This window comes from Microchirus variegatus (genome assembly GCF_963457635.1).
Source record: "Microchirus variegatus genome assembly, chromosome: 15".
Taxonomy (NCBI): domain Eukaryota; kingdom Metazoa; phylum Chordata; class Actinopteri; order Pleuronectiformes; family Soleidae; genus Microchirus; species Microchirus variegatus.
Window position 1 is genome coordinate 24,688,390 of NC_139816.1, and position 16,790 is coordinate 24,705,179.

The following is a 16,790-nucleotide window of genomic DNA, read 5'->3' on the forward strand; positions in this document are numbered from 1 at the left end:
AAATGCATCATTATGGTGATTTCTGCCTGCACTCCCAACAGTTTTGATCAGTTAAATTTGTTTTTAATTTTGAGTCACAGGATGTCAATTGAATGGCTGTTTGTCTTCCAACAAAATAACTGTCTTAAGTTTAATGGCGCTTTCCACTATACAGTTCCTCCACAACTCAGCACGGGTCAACTCTACTTGGTTTGGTATCATTTTCCATTACTGTAGTACCTCGATGTGGGCGTCATCATAGTACAGCTGCATGAAACTGCCATGACATTGTTTTATACGCGACACACAAGCTAGTGACTTGTAAAGCAGTTACTTTGTGTGGACTGAATCATTAGAATCAGTTAAATAAAAAGATTGGTTCAGTACTTCCTGCATCACTGGGGTGCAGACTCTGTCTGACACAATACAACTGAAATACAGCAGAAGAGGTTATTATGTGGCTCACAATCACCGACTTTCAGCAGTGTGATCGCTAAATACACCAGACACTTCTGTTAAATACTTAGATTATAGAAATATATATTGTTGAGTCTTTTTAACTGATCTACAGTTCAGCATTGTTCGGTTTGATTCCTGCGTCAGACGTCACGCTCATGACTCTTCCCGTGCCAACAGCTGCCAGCAGTCTGTTGACGTTACATTTAGTATCGGCTCAGCTCGCTTGGTAATTCGCAAAAGCAGGTACTAAAAAAATGATCAAGTACCAGGTACTGTTCTTAATGGGAAAGCAAAAAAAAAGAGGGTTGAGGCGAGTCATACAGGAACTGTTTAGTGGAAAAGCGCCATTAGATGGCTGACTGCAATATCTTGTTTTTGAATCTGCTGCATCTGTCTTTTCACTTAAAACTAATCACCAACAAACAAAGATATAAAATAACACATAATTTTTTTTTTTTTTTTAATTTTGAAAAAAAAAAAAAGAAAAAAAATGTATTAGACTGAAAGCGGAATAATTCTCAAATCCTGAGCGCATTAAAACAAAATATATGAGTGGTTGGATGAAAGTTATGCTGTTTCAGCTAAGTTATAAATTACCCTGGTATCTTTTCAATAAGCAGTAGAAATAAATAACCATTCACTTTCAGACAGGATATTACATACAAAACTTGAAAAAAAAATTAAGACAAAAACAGAACAGTGCATTTAAAATAGCATGAGAAATAAAATTGTTCATGAATTTGATTCACTGACTTAGAGAAAATATAATATTATGAAATCAGACACAAATATCGATTTTCACCACTAGCTTGATTTATTTTTTATCTATGTTTAAGCTCTGACCAGCCTTAGTTAGTGAAAGACAGACCTAATGCTAGAAGACATAAGACAGACTCTGTATTCCTGTGCTATTGATAGTTGACTATGGACTGAGTGTGTGCAAGGACAAGCCTCAGCAAAGGGCCCCATGCCCATCCGAGGACAAGGCAGCTTAGCGTGGGCTTGGAGCATGTGTGACCAAATCCCTATCTGCCTTGCACTTTTCCTGACCAGAGTAGGAGCTCAGTGCATCCCAAAGCAGGTTCGGTTGCTCACAGTGGTGGCAACTCCTCCAGTGTTCCATAACTCCCTCTTTAGTGTCGAACACCTTGCTGCACAGTACACAGTTAAAGGCTGCACCTGTTGCAAGGACACCGAGTCCTCCGCGGCTATCTGATGACGAGATACCACTATCCTCCCCCTCTCTTCCACGGTGGTGGGACTTGATGTGCCTCTTCAGCTTGGAAAGGGAGAAGAACTCCTCGTCACAGTTGCCACACTTCACCAGGTTGCGTTTCTCATTAAGTTGCCGCCAATAATGGGCAGCATGTTTTACAAGTTCCTTCTCTGCCTCTCTGCAAACCTGTAGTGGTTGGCCGTCATGTGGTCGGACCTGGACCTCCTCACTGTGCACATAAAGTAAATGCATCTTCATGTCAGCAAAAGTGCTGGTGATTGCATGACAACGGCCACATTTTATCTGCAGCTCCACAGGGTCTTCACTGTCCTGCCCATCTGATGGATGTGAGGGGTTGGCGCTGATGAGAAAACAGAAAAAAGAATGCATAATCATAATCAGTTTGTTGCCTCATCAGACAATACATCACTTTATTAACCTATTTAATTTATGGAATGTTGTATATTGTTGTATATTATTCTTACCTATCAGCAGCTTCAACCTCGTGATGGCTGATGGACGGCTCCACCGTCAGCACCACTTTGTGGACCTCTCTCAGATGACTGAAGTACACCCCCACATACCCAAAAGCCTTCTGGCAGAATTCACAGCTTAAAGACCTACGGGGGCGTACCTCCGAGTGATGAAGCTTCATGTGGGTGCTCAGGCTGCCGGATTGAGCATAGGCTTTACGGCACACTAGACAGATGTAGGGCCGACTGTTAGTGTGAATATTCATGTGGCTCTGGAGATGGTGCTTAAACTGGAAAAAGCGACTGCAGGTGGGACAACGGTGGAGTGGACGGCTGCCTATGAAGACTCTGGGATGGGAGGCACCTCTAAAATGGAGGGCTACTGAGGTTAGCGGAGGACAATCATGGGCCTTGGTTGTAGGAGAGGTGGGAAACTGGTGACCGAGTACAAGCTCCTGTTCCTGGCCATCTGAGTTAACAGCAGGGAAACTAACAAGTTGGGGAACTGTTTCCATAACCAACAAGGGCTTGGGTCGAATGCTCCGGTACTTTTTTGAAATATCAACTTCCTTTTCCGTGGAGCCTGGAACAACTGCTGGAAGTTTTTCAGGGACTCTTCTTCGGAAAGACAAGGACCTCTTCTTTCGGGCCTCAAATGCTAAGATGTCTTCCATCGTCTTCCTCTTCCTTCCACGTTTCTTGCCAGGTGGCTTCTGGAGGATGCCCAACACTGGCATGATTGTGGTCTTGGCCTGGTTTTCTGAAGCAGATTTCACAACCGGGTTCTGATTCAAGGCTTCAGCTGGCTTCAAAGTGTTGGATGTAGGATCTGTGGGGCTTGTGTGCCCTGTCTGGCAAGAGAACCCCTTAGTCTGTGGGGACAAGTTGCTGAGCTTGGCAACTGGGATGAGGGTGCTCTTCATTTTAGAGTAGGGCAGGATAGGCAGTTTACCTTTAGGTGGGGATGGGATAATCTGTACTGCTTTGCTGAAGATGGCAGGAGAAAGGACAGTGATGCTGCTCTGGGGCTGGGCTACAGTGGGTTTGGATTGGCAGAGCCTCACTGTGCTCTTACTTTCCTCTGAGGATTTGCCTGGGGAGCTTTTCACAGCAGTCAGGGGATATTGGAGATTCTGAATGAGGCCAGTTGTAGCTGGTTGTTCCGAGCCATCCGACATCCGCTCCAGTTGAGAATTGGGATATAGGACAGCATTGTCTGAGAGCAGTGTTGTGACAGAGATATCAGAGGAGCCTGAATCCAACAAAATTAATTGCTCTGAAGGTTCTTCTTTGGGCACTATGGTTTGAGTATACTTGGACTCCTGTTTCTTTTCTTTAACTGTTGATGCTCCACCTACCCACAACTTACTCTGCGATGTAACAACAGCTTTTGAAGCCATTTTCATTCTGGTAGCCGGTGGTGGAGATTTTACTCTATCTGTAGCCCCCCTGCTCCTCAATGACTGGTATCTGGGAATAGGCAGTTTGAGGTTCTTTAGAATTGACTGGGTTTGTTGCTGCTGTTGTTGTTGTGGTGGTGGTGTCTGAGAGGAGACAGAAGGGGGCAGTGCCACCAGGGAGAATGTGCCATCCTGACCTGCTATTTGCATGAGTGCATAGTTTTGGGTAGGCACAATGATGGACTTGGGACTGGAAGCAGTGGTAGCTTCAGGGAGGGCAGAGGGAGACTGGCAAGACAGGACCGTAGGGGAGGGGGAGGAGGAGAGCACTGTGGCCGGAGCCTTGGGGGCGATGTTCCGGAACTGAAGGCTCTTCATCTGAAGGGCTAGACTCACTACCCAACAACTGAAACACAAAGACAAATAAATATTTATCTATTATTAATAGTTATTACACTGATAGTTAGCCTTTCAAGCCTCAGATTGCCCTTGTACTCCCTCAAACTTCAAGTTCTCATATCAACATTAACTGCCATCATTACAATAACATGCATGATTGCAGTTTTATATATGTTCGATCCAACATACCTAATATGAAACACTGAGATGGTTTAATGACTTCCTGGTCTTTACTCAAAAAAACTGCCAAGGTCATTCATAAAATGTGACCTCACTGTGAATGGCCTTTGATAGTCTCATTGGTGTGCAAATCAAGCATGAAAGAAGCAGCCACCCAGACATCTGCATCAAAATACAGGCATCTGCACAAGGGTGACAAGCTGTTCTGCTACTCGTCTACAGTCACATACAGCAGACACTCTCTCTCCCCCAGGCAAAGGACAGACTGCCCCCTTTGATTTGAGCTCAGCATGAAGCCATAGTAGATGATTCCCTCTGTGAGGAGCTTCCAGTGGAGCATGAAAGCAGCCCAATGGCAGTATCTTTATTGGCCAACATCGTAGCTTGGTTACTCCAAAGAGAACGAGGCTTGACATTCTGCCCTTGTTGAAACAAAATACCACTGAACTCTGAAGAAACCAGAAACCTCAGAGTGAGGTTTTAAACAGGGCTTTATTATCTTCATCTACAGAACAGTTTCCATCCATCGATCGAAAACCCAAGGTATGGTTTTAAAAACAAAAGCAAAACATAGTTATGTCAGTACTGTATCTTTATATCAAAAGGGGGGGGGGGGGGGGGATTACACTGGAATGTTTAAAATGGTCTAATTGTAAACAGGTTCTGTTGCTTTGAATTTCACATAATAATACAACATTGATCAACATTAAGTGAAAAAACCTGCAGGTGTCACAAAAGGCAAATATTCAAACTATAATTGCTCGTAACGAAAATTTCTTTATTACATTTCAAAGCAGTCAGGGTAAGAAAGAGAAGCAAAGAAAAACTGAAAAGGACATATCGTTTAACAGCTGGAAGTGTTTCTGTGGGGAGAGATTGTTTATACTGTACCCCATACCACATTACAACTCCATAAAACTGGAGATATTCCTCCTTTGTGTGGATAGCTGATTCTAGTTTGACTGTAACTTTGACTGGAAATGTAGTAGCATAAATCTGTGGGATGTGGGTTCCTCTGAGCCAGTGGTCCTCAAACGTTTTATACAAAGTGCCACCTGAAAAAATACTGAGATCTTGAAGTAACACCATTATAGCCAGCGTTAAAATACAGTGGTGTAAATAGGCCCAGCAAAGAGGCAGATTTATTCCCGATAAGGTCATTCGCTCTCTCATCCTCTTCTTCCTCACATATACTTCAGACACTGGTATAGCAAATTAGATAAAGATTAAGCAAAAGATAAGGTGACTCTAATTATTAATATTTAATTTATTATTATATGCTTACTTTGCTATCTGATCACATACCCTGGAACAGTATTTTTACTCCAGAGTACCACCAGAAGAAGCTTGTATAGCACTGGTGAAACACATATCACATTTTGAAAAGCATGGCTCTAAGCATTACACAATGGGGATCAAGGAAGAGAAAAAGAATGTGAGACAATGCTTCACAATCATTTCACTCATTAAAGCATATGCAACTTAAATGTGTTACACCAAGAAGCGAATAATGTGTGTACAGCTGGAGAAGCAACATAAAATGCTAAGGATGTTCCAACAAATCTATTAAAACCCTTCAAAATGCTGCAGCACAATGTCTGACAGGAACTAGAAAGAGAGACTGTATCGCTCCAGTGTTAGCTTCTCGCTCCCCCTACAGTTTAGAATTCAATTTAAAATCCTCCTTCTCACGCACAAAGCACTTAATGTTCAGGCCCCTTCATACCTGAAAGACCTAGTCTTACATTATCACCCTAACAGATCACTTCGGTCCCAAAACTCAGGCTTACTTGTGGTTCCCAGAGTGTGTAAGAGCAGAATGGGAGGCAGAGCCTTCAGTTACCAGGCTCCTCTCCTGTGGAACCAGCTCCCAAGGCTTGAGGTGATTATTATTATTTTTATCATACATATCATCACCATTATTATTATGCTATAATTAAAAGTCAATATCAGTATAATTTCTGCTGCTGCTTATATAAATTACTGTAGTTCTATAAACATGTCATCTGTCCTGTAACTTATAACTTGATACAGTTGTTGTATATCTGCTCCTGGTCTCTTTCTTCTGTCTCTACCACCTCTCCTCTGTCCCCCATTTTTCCTTTCAACCCAATCGGTCGAGGCAGATGGCTGTACATCTTTGAGTCTGGTTCTGTCAGAGATTTCTTCTTCTGTTAAAAAGGACCTTTTTCTCTCCACTGATGCTTAGTGTTTGCTCATTGTGTGAATTGTTGGGTTTCTCTGCTCTGCATGATGTTGTCCATGCACAGTGCCTAGAGATAATGTATGTTATGATTTGGCGCTATTCAAACAAAATTGAATTGAATTGCATTATACTGCACATAAACACACTCACGCACACTTCAGCTTAGGCTACACCCTGAAACAAGGACCTGTGTCACATGATAAAGTGGTCCAGCCAAGAGCAATGGGGTGACCAGCCAAAACAACCTGCCTGTTGTTAGCCAGTGATGCTGTTCTGTGAGGGGTAAACACTGTGAAATGTCACAGCACAGAACATGGGCATGTTTGGTTGCTTTCATGATGTACTCTCTGGATTATTATTAAAAACTATTTCCATTTTATCATGCCAGCCTTTAGACAGTGTTTGTAGACAATAAGAAAAGAGGGATAGTTTATTTGTCTTTTGTGGTGAATTAAGAAAAAATGTCATCTGAGGTGGTTGAAGAAAAGCAGAACAGTGTGAGGTTTGTTATCTCCCATGAAGGTGAGAGCTCATCTGGGACTTAAAGAAAAAGCCTGGAGATAAAGGGGGTTACTGTGTGTCCATATGTGGAAAGGAGGGCCAAAACCCCAGCGGAGGCCAAGCTCCCCCAGGTGTTAGCACAGATGAAAGGCCAGGATCTGTGCTAGATAAGAGGGCAATTCACAGGGGGTCGGGGCAAAAAGGCTGTGAGAAGCCATGTCCAATGGCCATCTTTCAAAAACCTCCCTCTGTCTTTCTCTCTCATACAAGCACCACTACACAGCAAGCGTGGATTAATGAACATGACAGAGAATAAGATATGCGTATATACAGTTATTCTCTCACACACACACACACACACACACACACACACACACACACACACACACACACACACACACACACACACACACAATAAGAAAAAGGATCAAGGGAAGTTAGATCATGCCATTTTCTATTCTTTGAGTGAACCTAAGGGTTATCTGTGCTCGACTGCTTCTTCCTTGTTTGCGTCTGCATGTGTGTGAGTGCTGCTATGGTCTAGAGCAGGGGTCACCAACCTTTTTGAGACAGAGAGCTACCTTAAGGGTAAAAAATAATATGGAGGGCTACCATATAATATTTTTTTGTTTGTTTACCATTTAAATGATTAATATTATGCATTCAACTGCATACACATTAATTCCAGTGCTTACTCCTAACGATTACCAGTTTTTATAAACAATATCAAAGATATTTTACTGAGCGATCATACGGATACATGCAAGTGAGGTGAAGTGAAGTGAGCCCGCGGGCACCTTATTGGCTGCCTGCGGGCTACCAGGTGCCCGCGGGCACCACGTTGGTGACCCCTGGTCTAGAGCATGTGTCAAACTCAAGGCCCGGGGGCCAGATGTGGCCCACCAGGTCATTTTATGTGGTCCACTAGTGATTAATTGGTCTTAAAAATCTGTGTTAAAATAGGTCTATGTTGCTTTAAGGCATGTGTTCACCATAAACTAAATTTCCCATTAACCATTATGCTGATGTGAAAACAAGTTTGACACCCCTGGTCTAGAGCAAAGGTGATCATGGGGAAAATAACATTTACAGCGCTCCTTGATTTGTCTCAAAGCTCTTCTGAATATGAGCATAAACACACAAACACATATCCTCAGAAATTAGTTTCTATAAATACTACCTGTCCTGACAAGGTCAATATTTATGCAAGATGATGTCCTAAAGAGGTAATAAATACCAGTACACACATAGATGCAAGCACACCTACTTCTGACTAGGGGTGGGAATCTTTGGCACCTCACGATTCGATTCGATTACAATTCAGAGGTCAATCTCTCGATGCATCTCGATGCAACAATGTTTTACTTTAATACTTTGCTACTCATTTAAAAGTAAAATAAAGCAACATAAATATAAAAGGGGTAGTGCCCCCTCATCTGCCTCATCTGGTGCAGACAAACGGCCCTTTTATTTCTGCGCACGCCCCTGCGCTGTTCTCTTCTCCCTCTCCTGCGCCGTTCGTCGCTCCTCTGCGTCTCCAAGCGCTCTTTTCATGTCTAAAGCAGACTGGATCATTTCTCTACGTGTTTTATCCCCACATAAAAATAATGATCTTTATGACGAGGATGGAGTACAGTGGCGATGAAGTGCAGGTGATCTGAGTGAAACATGGTGACAGACTCTGAAGAGCAGAGCGCACTTTTCATCGTTTTCACTCCGTGGTCTTTATCTTTGTGAAAGAAGATGCTTTAACGCTGCAATTACGGGAATAACAGATGCATCAGATGAGCTGATGTCTTTAGTTAACTGCTCAAAGAGAGAGAATGTTCTCTGGTGTGAAGTGAATGTCGCGGAGTTTATAATCTGTGCCGCACGCAGCCAAGTTTCGCTTTTGCGCAGAGACTTTCCCGCGTTTAACAGGTGCTGTTCCACCGTGTAGCTGTGTTTCGACCGCCGAATTATCGGTGCATCCCTAAATATAATATCTTTATTGACAAGAATGATGTAACCGTAATAATGACGCACTTGATAGTGTGACTTGGGTTTCAATCGGCACCTGGACAAGCGTGCGCTGCGCGGATTACATGGGGGAACAGCACTCTTGTTCCCCGGTATAAAAAAAGCCGAGGTGTATAAAAAAAATCTATTTTAAATAAATAAACAAGCAAAGCCTGGCGGGGGGCAGGTAAAGCCTGGCGACCCGCTAGGTTTATAATACACTGGGGGAAACCTGTAGCGAGCGAAGCGAACAGCATGTTGCAGCAGGCGAAGTAATTGAATTTTTTAAAATTCCGATTATTAACTTATCCGCATTGATTCGGAATCGTTCTAGAGAGAATCGCGATGCATCGAAGAATCGATTATTTTTCCCACCCCTACTTCTGACTATTGGGTCGTGCCAAGCTGGTCATTCTACCTCGTCAGCAAAAGACAGTGGCGTGCACACATACAGTACAATACCTTCTTCCACTGTCATCCTGAGCAAATCGATGCAAGGGGATTAATCCATTCCAATTAGGATCCAGCTGCTCTGCCCTGTATAATCGATACAGAAGCCCCATTGCTAAGCTGCATTCCTCTCTTACAATACACTAAAAAATATTCTAAATGTTTGTTTTCATTGACTTTTATTCATCATTTTCTGGCTACAACTATTCCACAGCAAGGCAGTTGTTTTAAGGGTCTCAAAGAGTGGTCACTGCAGATAATCCGGACACTGGGCACAACAACGAGACACCTTTAATGTCAGGATGCCGGCAACCCATGACCTCTGACCTGATGTTCAACAAGGCAATGTGTCCTTCTCTGGAAGTAATAACACCTTCAGTCATCCATGCTCATAGATTAACCAGATGACCATGGGGGCATGCACACAGAAAGAAACACATGCATACACATGATATGGCTATCGGTTCATAGCTGAGTGATGTTGACATGAAGCAGATGTGACAGCAGTGTTTCTGAGTGGGTTCACAAGCACAGAGGTGTGTGTTCAAGGTATAAAATGTTAACATGCTCCACCCTTAGGTAAAACCAGCACTGAATTAGCCATCAGGACTCAGCCTGAACCTGTTACCTGACCTTTTTCTCTGCTGTGACATTTAGGAGGAGAAAAAGAGGAAAATAGCAGCAGTTGTTTCTCTTCACTTTTTAGCCCCGAGGTATGGCTGATATTTAGTAATGTCCAACCTTCCCTCGCATTCGTGCAATGCCTCCTGCAGCGCAGAATGTTTCAAACTAAATGATAAAGGAAAGTACCCAGTGCTGACTTACAGTCAGAAAAGAGGGGAGGTGAATCAGCATATTTTTGATTATTATTATTATTATTACTTTTTATCTTATTGTCATTTATCCACACAGAACTGAAAATTATATTTTTTGAAAATGGATCCCAGAGTAGGAAAATCACAAAATGCCGCCCTTGCAATTCTGTGTAGGCAATGAATATGCTATTTTGGGAAAACATCAAAATCCCAACTCTCTCTTAGGCTGCCATTCACTGTCCTTATCTTTGTTGTTGTCATGTTCATTCATGTTTGGTGATTGTTTGGCGCTGTTGCCAACTACTTTAAATAAAAGTAACAAAATGACAAAGAAAAAGATCCGTGTGGATAGAGCTTGTGTGTGTGTTTGTGCCACCATTTATCTTTACACAAAATTAAAACAAACAAACATAAAGTGGATACACTTTTACACTGACACAATGTAGGATTTCAACCTTCAAATAATGTTTCCAAGATTATTTTGATGATACATCAACTTACAATAAGTTGAATGGCACCTGAGCAAGGTCTGCATCACCTGCACTGGAGAGTGACTGGCTGGTCAAAGGAGAATATTGGTCCAGCTTCCACTCCGCTAGTGGAGGGATACTTAACCGAGGGCGACCTGGATAAATTGATTTTTTACCTGACACAACTTTAAAGATATTGATAAAACAACTTTAATTAATATTAAAGTTCAACCTTCAAAGGAAGGAAAGGATTGCCAATTTACTGATTCAGTTGCGAGTTATCAATTTTGAATGTGATTACTAAGTAACTCTGCTCTACGAATTAATCAATGCTTAAATACTCTTTTTTTTGTCTAATGGCGCTTTCCCACTATACAGTTGTAGCATGCAAAACACAAGTAAAGGCAAGTGCTTCAACTGTATAGTTGCACCAGCCTAATGACTTTTCTCAACAATCTCAAACTCAATCAAATTGCTCCTTCCTTTGTTTACATCCGTCAGTCCCTCGTGGCTGGGTATGCCGGTGCTCTTGTGATACTTTATAACAAGAATTGTATAAATGTATCATCAATTACTCTACCTTTCAATGTCTTGTTTGAGCATATTACCCTACAAATCAATGGGCCAACCACCACTATTTTAATGCACGGAATTCATATCCTGCCTCAAAAGCTTTGGACTTAAACAATTCATCAACTTTCATACTCACACCAATGGCCACATTCTTGATCTCATCTGCTGCTCTGGTTTGACTCATCTTCACTGTTAAAAATCTGATAAGTCCATCTCTGACCATAAGCTGAGATCTTTCATTGCCTGCTTAGCATTTTACAAAACAAATCCACCTCATTCCATCTGCTTCCGCAACGTCAAGAACATTGATTATCTGCCCTTACTATTGTACTTGATAACCTCCGCAGTAAAGATAATTTATCCACTCCTGATGTACTGGCTTCCCACTATAATGATGGACTGCATAGTGATCATGATCTTGCTCCCTTGAAGACTCGGACCGTTTCCTTTTCCCATTCTATCCACTGGTTCACTGCTGAATTACAACTTCAGAAGCCCGAAGATCATCGCTCGGAAAGCTTATATTCAAAATCCGGCCTCACTGTTGCCCGCTGGCTCCTAGCTTGTGAGACTGGAGAGGAGTCTGTGTGTTTCCTCCACACAGGACAGGGGAGAGAGCGGAGTGTCCTCCACACAGGGGCCAGAGGCAGGGCTCTACAGTACGAACATTTTTCTTTGGTCACACTGGTGCACCTAACATTTCCATACATTAATCAATGTATGGTGATGAATAGAATGATAAGATCAGCAGATAAGTATTACTGATTACACAGTATAACATAAAAAAAGGTAAAAAAAAAAGTTAAAAAGGTCCAGCGCAAAGCAGAGTATTTGGTGTTCAGTGCCGTCCTCCCGTGAAAAACCAGCGAGACTCTCAAGACGGACCAAGAGGGAAAAAATCGATTCCGTCACTTGCAATTTGCCAATTCTCTGGCTCTACACTTGTGTTTGACGCCGAGATGGAAACCAGCATCACAATGATTGGTCGAAGTCGTCTTTTCCCAGCAGGCTAAAGTTGCTGAAGTTAGACCCATAGACAGATGAACTGGACGTCGTTATTCCCTTTTCTCATAGTTTGAAGTGACACATCGTAGCAGCATAGTTTCATGTCAAAACGCCTATCTGCTACGCAAAATGCGTAGAAGTTGGCAAGTCTGGAGTCAGACCTGCATTCCCCCAGGGGCACGTACTGAGATCTGCCTGTAAGGTCGTCTGTAATCCCACCAGGTGTGAGCTGGAGAAGTCCAACAATGTAATGGTGTAGCATGTACTAGATCAGTGTTTTTCAACCAGTGTGCCGTGGCACACTAGTGTGCTGTGAGAGATCGTCAGGTGTGCCGTGGGAAATTAAACATTTTTGTTTGGTGATGTACCTCGTGATTTCTTCAATGAAAAAAATGTACCTTGGCTCAAAAAAGGTTGAAAAACACTGTACTAGATGATGGCGTCCTCCACTCACACCTTCTCCTGGTATACAAACTGCAGAGGTTCAATGGCATGGCGGCCCTGTGGCCTCAGGTGATGTAGTAGCAGTCACTCCATGGTCTTCATCAAGTGTGATGTCAGGTCGACCAGCCTGAAGTCATTCAGCTCTCCAGGATGTGGTTTCTTTGGGACTGGGGTGATGCACAATGTTTTCCACAGCCGAGGAATCCTCCCCCGTTCCAAGCTCAGGTTGGGATGCATTGGTTCACCCAGCTCCAACATGCAGGTCTTCAGTAGTTATGGCAGGGATTAAAATTAACACCGTCCCGTCGTCCCCGGGACGTCATTAATTGTCATCGGGACGATCAATATTCTCTCTCGGGACGACCACGGGACGAAAGAGAATTTTGACTGACTACATTTTTCTGTTTAAGTTTTCAACACTTTCTGTGAACCAGAATGGGTTTGCGGTCGGTGAGAAATACTTATGTGAAAAGGTAAATGTCTGCGCGCTCATGTTTGTGTTGTTCAGTAAGACGCAGACTGCTCCTCTCTCACTCTGCGCCGCTCGAGCCGCTGCGCTGCTGTCTGCTTTGCGCGCCCGCACTGCATGTAAACATTTCATTAATGTTGACATCGTTTCAATCACTGAATGAAGCCCGGCCAGTTTATTTATTTAAAATAGATTTTTTTATACACCACAGCTTTTTCTATACCGGGGAACAAGAGCGCATGTTCCCCCATGTAATCAGCGCAGCGCACGCATGTCCAGGTGTCAATTGAAACTCAAGTCACATTATCAAGTGTGTCATTATTACGGTTACATCGTTCTTGTCAATAAAGATGTTATATTTAGGGATACACCGATAATTCGGCGGTCGAAACAGAGCGAGTTCACTGTGGAACATCACCTGTTAAACGCTGGAAAGTCTCCAAACCAGTATGCGCAGAGAGAGAGAGAGCGAGAGAGAGAGAGAGAGTGAGCGAGAGAGATCTGCGCTCTTGGTCATTAGTTAATTTACTTATTTTTGTGTAGGTAATATGTTGTGAAATATGTTTAAACTTAAATAAACTACATCTACAAGTAGTTATGTCTGGTTGTATTAGTTTGTCCTGTTATTGACGTCATGCTGTCATCACCTGAAAGTCTGGCTGATTTAAAGCCCCCAGATGCAGCGGATGCAGCGCACACCAGATGCGCGCGTCATTGATATCATGCGCAAATACAGATATTCGAATATTTGTGTTTTTTCGAAAGTCATTTTTGAGTAATTTTGACAGCCCTAAACAGCCTCATGTAAATCTCAATGCATGGCCCTTCTCATGACGACTATAACCCACTAAATGCAGTCACTAAATGGTGGAGTAGTGGCATTAGGTCCGGTAGACCACAGTTCTGTGACTGAGTGTGTTGGTTGTCATCTACAACACAACAAATCTAGTCTGGAAATAAATAAATAATTTATTATCAACATAATGTATTGTGTTTTTATTATATTATCAGTAAGTAACAACTCAAAATGTAAAAAAAGATTTTCGGGACGATTCAGGACGATTCGGGACGGTTCAAAATGTTTTTTGGGACGTTTCCGGGACGGTGGTGAAAAAAGTTAGTTTTAATCCCTGAGTTATGGGGATACTCCATCTGGACCAGCGTCTTTGCTGGGATAAAGCCTCCTCAGCTCGTGGCACACCTGAGCTGCCGTGATCATGGATGGGTGGGACATTCTCCTCTGAGCTGGTGTCAGATCTTGGGGGGATAAAGAGAGCAGTAAAGTGGGTGGGGATGCAACATTCTGAGGTGAGAATGATGGGGTGGTCAATCCTGTTAAAGAAGTTGTTTAGCTGGTTCAATCTCCCCACATCTTCTTCTATGGTGGAAGCCCGCTTCGAGCTGCAGCTGGTGATGGTCTTCATCCCGTCCCACACCTCCTTCATGCAGTTGTTCTGCAACTTCTGCTCCTGCTTCGTCCTGTACTGCTACTTCACCTCCCTGAGCTGGACTCTGAGTTCCCTCTGCACAGGCTTGAGCTCCTGCAGATCACTGTCTTTGAAGTCCCTCTTCTTCTGGTTCAGAAGCCCCTTTACTGTATGTCACTTGTTATCCTGGGCTTGTTGTTAGCATAGCAGTGTACAGTTCTTACTGGAAGAACAACGATACAGAAGTTAATGTAGTCAGTAGTGTAGTCAATAACCTCCTCGATGTTCTCACTGTTCGACCCCTGCAGTACATCCCATTCTGTAGTATAAAGCAGTCTCTCAAAGCCTGCTCTGCCCCTTTTCCACCTATGGTCCCAGCTCGCCTTGGCATGGCACGGTTTATGTTGTTTGCCACTACAAAATAGTACCGACTCAACTTGGGCGGAGTCATCACTGCACAGCTGCATGAAACTGCCATGACTTAAAGGTGAAGTAAGTAGTTTATAGTGACATCTAGAGGAGGCTGAAATTTACAACAAAGAACTGCTCCTCTGCTCACCCCCTCCCTTCCCTGAGCGATACGGTATCCTCAGCCGGTCAAATGTCGTCCTCGTCGTCTTTCTCCGTGTCAGCAGATGAGGTTCGTGAGGTGAGGGAGAGGGCGAGCTACCGCGGCCGTAGCAGACATAGCGGAGAGAGTGAAGGCGGGACTTCAGCTACAAGTAAAGAGACGCTTGATTTGTTCTCTCGCGTTTGTCTATACAGGCTCCGGTAGAAACATGGCGTCGTGGCAATGCAGTAACAGCCCGCAAGCATGTTTTTTTACAGGACTTTTTGAAACACTACGAAAATGAAACAAAGAATATTATACAGCGACTAGACAATGCAGGAGCACATAATATGTATACAAAAGTGGATTTTGGGTCATATAAACCCATAAATACTACACAGTGTCCCTTTAATTTTACACACGACACACAAACGAGAGACTAGTGACTTGTAGTCAGTGTTTTCCGTGACTCATTAGAATCAGTTATTTAAATGTGTTCAGTACTTCCTCCATGACTGGAGCACAGACTTTTAACGGTCACTGGAATACAGTGGATTGTTAAGTCTTTTTAACTGAGTTCGGCATTATTCGGCTTGATTCTTGTGTCAGACATCTTGCTCATGCCTCTTCCTGTGATGGCACTCTGACCAATCAGTGGCCGGCAGACGACACCACGCATAGTATCGCCTCAGCTCACTTGGAAGCTCGCCAGAGCAAGAAAGTACCAGGTACTATCACGAGTGCTCAATTCTGTAAACGAGCCATGTAGTCGTGCCATTATGTGCGGTAATGTGTGGGCGTGGCTTTCACAAGAGCACCGAGTGGAGAGGGGAGGGAGCTGACGGTAACAGCTCTTGAAAATACAGCCTGCACTTGCTAGCTTTCCCTGAATAGTAGACTGCACCTTTAAAGGTCCCCCATTGGGCAAAATCAACTTTTTAATCTTTTAGTACTTATATTTGGGACTCAGGGGGCCATACCAGTCCCCAAAATGTGAAAAAACAAGACTCAGTCATGTTTTAGTGGTTCCACTTTGTGTAAGTATAGGCGATAAAACACGCGATGTTTACACCTCCCGACCAAGTGACGACAGTGCGTACATTTCAGCGTGAATGTTGGCACCCCGCCAGGCAGAGTACTTCACAGCTCCACCGTAGGCGAGGAGGAAGAGTGGCTGCACAGCGGAGCACAGTGTTTTACACAAACTTCTAGCCTCAGAGGACTTGTGTGTCCAGTGGATATATTTTATTTATGAAAAAATGTTCACAAGCTTCACAAGCCCTTTGTCGTTGATCGTGTATGTAAATTCCTATGCTGGAGGGACACCTTGAACGCACCAGTTACGTGCCTGCGGTTAGCGAGTGGCGTGTGTGGATCAGTGATATGAGGAGCACGCGTTTGAAAGCACTGCAGAAAGATGTAGATGTTGTCCTACATATCTTCTCAACCAAAGGCTGCCTTTCTGTCGTGTTTCCACGTTCTCTCCTCGTGTTGTTGATCCACACACGTCACTTTCAGTCGCAGTTACACTGGTGCGTTTAGGGTCTTTTTCTAGCATGGGAATTTACATACACGCCGCGCCGAGCGGCGCATTAATCGTTTTTCTTCGATTTTAATGTTTTTATGATCGCGAGAAGCCAAAATCGTGGTCACTCACTATGCATTACGGTGAAACTCAGTAACAACAGGTAAGTTGTTACAGAGTTAGTGAACTGCTATTGTGCTTCATCCTTATGATATTTTGACTAAAGCATGACACAGACATGTTCATTAGGG

General features: G+C 43.3%; 1 protein-coding gene across 1 annotated transcript; it reads right to left on the minus strand.

Annotated features, from left to right (window-relative positions):
• Positions 1-1,429: 1,429 nt before the first annotated feature.
• znf438 (zinc finger protein 438) lies at positions 1,430-3,905 on the minus strand (the record flags this gene model as incomplete). The annotated part of the gene is made up of 2 exons (XM_083902062.1): positions 1,430-2,015; positions 2,140-3,905. 2 exons carry the CDS (start codon positions 3,903-3,905, stop codon positions 1,430-1,432), a joined length of 2,352 nt encoding a protein of 783 aa, XP_083758188.1.
• Between the last annotated feature and the right edge of the window lie 12,885 nt (positions 3,906-16,790).